The sequence below is a fragment of the Taudactylus pleione genome, unplaced genomic scaffold (assembly GCF_031769625.1).
Source record: "Taudactylus pleione unplaced genomic scaffold, aTauple2 ptg000959l, whole genome shotgun sequence".
NCBI lineage: Eukaryota > Metazoa > Chordata > Amphibia > Anura > Myobatrachidae > Taudactylus > Taudactylus pleione.
Window position 1 is genome coordinate 1,620,026 of NW_028285360.1, and position 3,633 is coordinate 1,623,658.

A 3,633-nucleotide genomic window follows, 5' to 3' on the forward strand; every position below is an offset into this window, starting at 1 on the left:
CTATTTTACAGGGTTTAGCCATGAGAACCATTCCTCTACCTTTACCTCAGTCTTGTACAAGGAAGTATTATGGTCCTTCTGAAATTCCCACTTCAGTTGTAGGATTTCATACATTCTCCGATCAATCACCTCTTTGGGGTCATTAGTATTATTGGTGATGTACGTGCAACACTTGACACCAAATTGGGTGGCCAAAGTCACACAATATCCACCAGTAATAGCTTTCAGGTAGTTTAACACTAGCCTATGTTGTACCATTTCCTTTTTATAAGTCTGTAGCTCCTTACCTGTATACCTGAAAGTATCATCATACATCTCGGTGATGTTGTCTATTAATTTAGCCAAGTCTTGGATGTATCTAAAATTTAAAGTTCCCCGAGTGATCCTGGTGGGATCTAATGCTACCAAAATTTGGAAGCCAGTTGTTTCACTACTCAACTGTGTGGCTATATGTTCTTCACCAGGGATCATACTTATTTTGTCACAATGTTCATACTTCGTGTGTATGTATGGGGGTGGTGCGGTTTTATGGATACCAATCATTTCATCATGTGTAAGGGTCATTTCCTCTGGGACCAATTTACCTATAAAACATAAACCCTTAGAACTCAGAGATAACCAAGAATATGCCCTTCTTCCACAAACATAGTATACATTATCTGGGAGGACATATGGTATATTACGATCCTGCACAATAGCACATAAAGTTTTAATAAAACTACCTATGCCTATTGTCCTCATCTGCTCAAGACAGGTTTCAGCCTGAATAAAATGTTTACAATAACCCATAGGAACTTTTCTAATAGATACCACATTCGGTTTGTTCCTATGTCCTCGTCTCTGGTGTTCGTCATTAATGGTGTTGCGAGCTATTGTCTGATCCAATAAGTCTGCTTCCCAATTTTCCAGTCTTTCTATGTATGATATGTTTAGACACAGCAAAGACCGATCTATGGAGTATTGGCGCAGCTTTAAACTAGGGGGCCTGGTAATGTTATACTTCCCATCTATGAACCACCCTCCCCGTAATTCAAGGACCTCAGAGAAATTTAATGGGAATGGTACTAATCCGACAGTATGTTGTCCCTGAGGCACGTGAGTGCACACCCAACATTCAGTCTGGTTTAAGGCCTTACCCACTAAGGAATGGTAATCCTCTAAAGGATGCTCGCCCAAATACAGATTACTCTTGGACTGGTATCGTTGGATGCATTTCTTATCAACTAGGGATCCGCAGTACTCACAAATACAGTATTCCTCAAACAATAACCCCTCGCACTGTCTCCGAATTCCATGGCTAACAGATCTCTTAACAATCCCTGAACTGAGTTTGACCATAGGTTGCCCTGAAAGTTCTATTGCTCTGTCCTTTGACTCCACTCTATCAATATCACTATCAGCCTCCCTCTCCGTCATCTGTCCTCCATCACAGAAATAGGAAATCCTGAAACAAATAAGAATGAGAAGAACCCTGGAACAAGAAAAAGAAACAGATCACCACTCCATTGCTGGAATAGTAATCTGTACAGGTCTCCGGCTCATGTGTTTTCTCTGCAGTCTTTAATTCTCCCAGAACAGGCTCGCAATCGACAGGTCCACATTGTCTGTCTCGACTTCGCCTTGTACCTCCTTCGGGTGGTTGACCTTTCTGCATTGAGAGGAATGGACCCAGGTATCTCTTTCTGCTACCTTCAACGATGTGGTACTTGTCATCAACACCTGGTAAGGACTTCCCACTGGTCTGTCAAACAACCTGAACGTAAGAAATTTCGAATCATAACATATACTCCAGGTTCAACATCATGACAGTTTGTCTATGGCATATCAGGTAACAACATTTTCAGTTTCTGTTGCTGTTGTTTCAGCTGTCTACTCATTTTTACAAGATATTGCACAGTAACCTCATTATTACTCTTCAAATCATCCTGTGGACTTATAATCAAATGAGGTTGCCTTCCAAACAGTATCTCAAAGGGGGACAGATTAAGAGGAGATCTTGGAGTGGGTCTGATGATGCTATGGAGGACGAGTGGTAAGGCTTCTGGCCATCCTAATCCAGTTTCAGCCATGATCTTACTCAGTTTATTCTTAATAGTACTGTTCACTCTCTCCACCTTCGCACTGGCTTGCGGTCGGTAGGGGGTGTGAAGTCTACTATTAATTCCCATAAGCTACACATGTTCTGGAAAACATCACCAGTGAAATTAGTACCCCTATCACTTTCTATGATTCTAGGGATACCGTATCTGCATACAAACTCCTGAACAATCTTAGCAGTATAAACAGCAGTATTAGTGGCAGCTGGATATGCCTCTACCCAATTAGAAAATACATCAGTGCACACTAATACATACTTGAGATTCCTGCAAGGTGGTAATTGAATGAAGTCAATTTGTATTACCTGAAAAGGACCATCTGTCAGAGGGATATGGGATGGCTCGGTTGGTATTGTCTTCCTGACATTTTTCCTCAAACAAGTCAGACAAGACATTGCTTTCTTTCCAGATTGAGAAGAAAAGCCCGGTGCACACCAATATGCTCTGACCAACTTGCACATACCTTCTTTTCCCAGGTGAGTCAGACTGTGCACTGCCTCAGCCAGGCTTGGGTATTATGCCCTGGGAGCAACAGGCCTACCTTGTCCATCTCTCCAGAGTCATGAGGACTCCTGACCACATCCCTTCGATCTCGAGACCGCCTTTCTCCTGTAGGGAACACAAATCTTCAATTTCAATTAATTTCAGTGTGTCTATTGTCTGGAAGACCATCACTTTGTTAGTTGGTGTGTTTATGTGATTTACCTTCTGCCAACTCACACGCTCTCCTTAATGCCACCAGTTCAGCCACCTGGGCTGAGTGAGGTGGACCAAGTGGTTCAGCTTCTACAACATCCTCATCATTTACAACAGCATAACCTGTGCATAATTCTCCTGTGTCTGTCTGTCTATGACAACTCCCATCCGTGTAAAATGTCAACTCTACATCTTCTAATGGTGTGTCACGAATGTCTGGTCTTGCAGTAAAGGTCTGATTCAAATATTCCATACAATCATGTGTATCAGCATACCTGCAAAACTCACCTTCAACCAGAAACTCACCTCCTTTCACCCTTTGTGCATTTCGAGGCACATATGGTAAGTAAGTTGCTGGATTTAACGTATTGCACCATTTAATGGTAATATTTGCAGGTGCCATCAGAGCTAGTTTCCATTTCGTGAACCTTGCTGGTTTGGGCAGAATTTAACAAAGCGGATACTGCATGCAGTGTATAGACAGTTGTATCATGCCCTAATACTGCGTCCTCGCTCTTATTTACCAGAAGATCAGTTGCAGCTACACTTCTTAAACACGTAGGGAGTGATCTTGCCACAGTGTTCAATTGTGCACTGTAGTATACTACAGGTCTACCAGCATCACCATGTTTCTGTGTGAGGACACCTGCTACACAGCCATCAGCTTCCATACAATATAACTCAAAGGGTTTTTCATAATCTGGTATTCCAAAGGCAGGTGCTTTTAGCAGACTATCCTTAAGGTTAAGGAAAGCCTGCTCTGTTTCCTCAGTGTGTATGACACGGTCGGGTCTTGAGGATGAAACTAAGTCCTGCAATGGTAAAGCCAAAATAGAAAAAC

General features: G+C 42.3%; 1 protein-coding gene across 1 annotated transcript; it reads right to left on the minus strand.

The window, feature by feature from the left end:
* LOC148473170 (uncharacterized) lies at positions 1-2,768 on the minus strand. Its single transcript, XM_088459991.1, has 2 exons — positions 2,674-2,768; positions 1-1,444 (listed from the first exon to the last, which is right to left on the minus strand). Exons 1-2 carry the CDS (start codon positions 2,766-2,768, stop codon positions 1-3), a joined length of 1,539 nt encoding a protein of 512 aa, XP_088316117.1.
* Between the last annotated feature and the right edge of the window lie 865 nt (positions 2,769-3,633).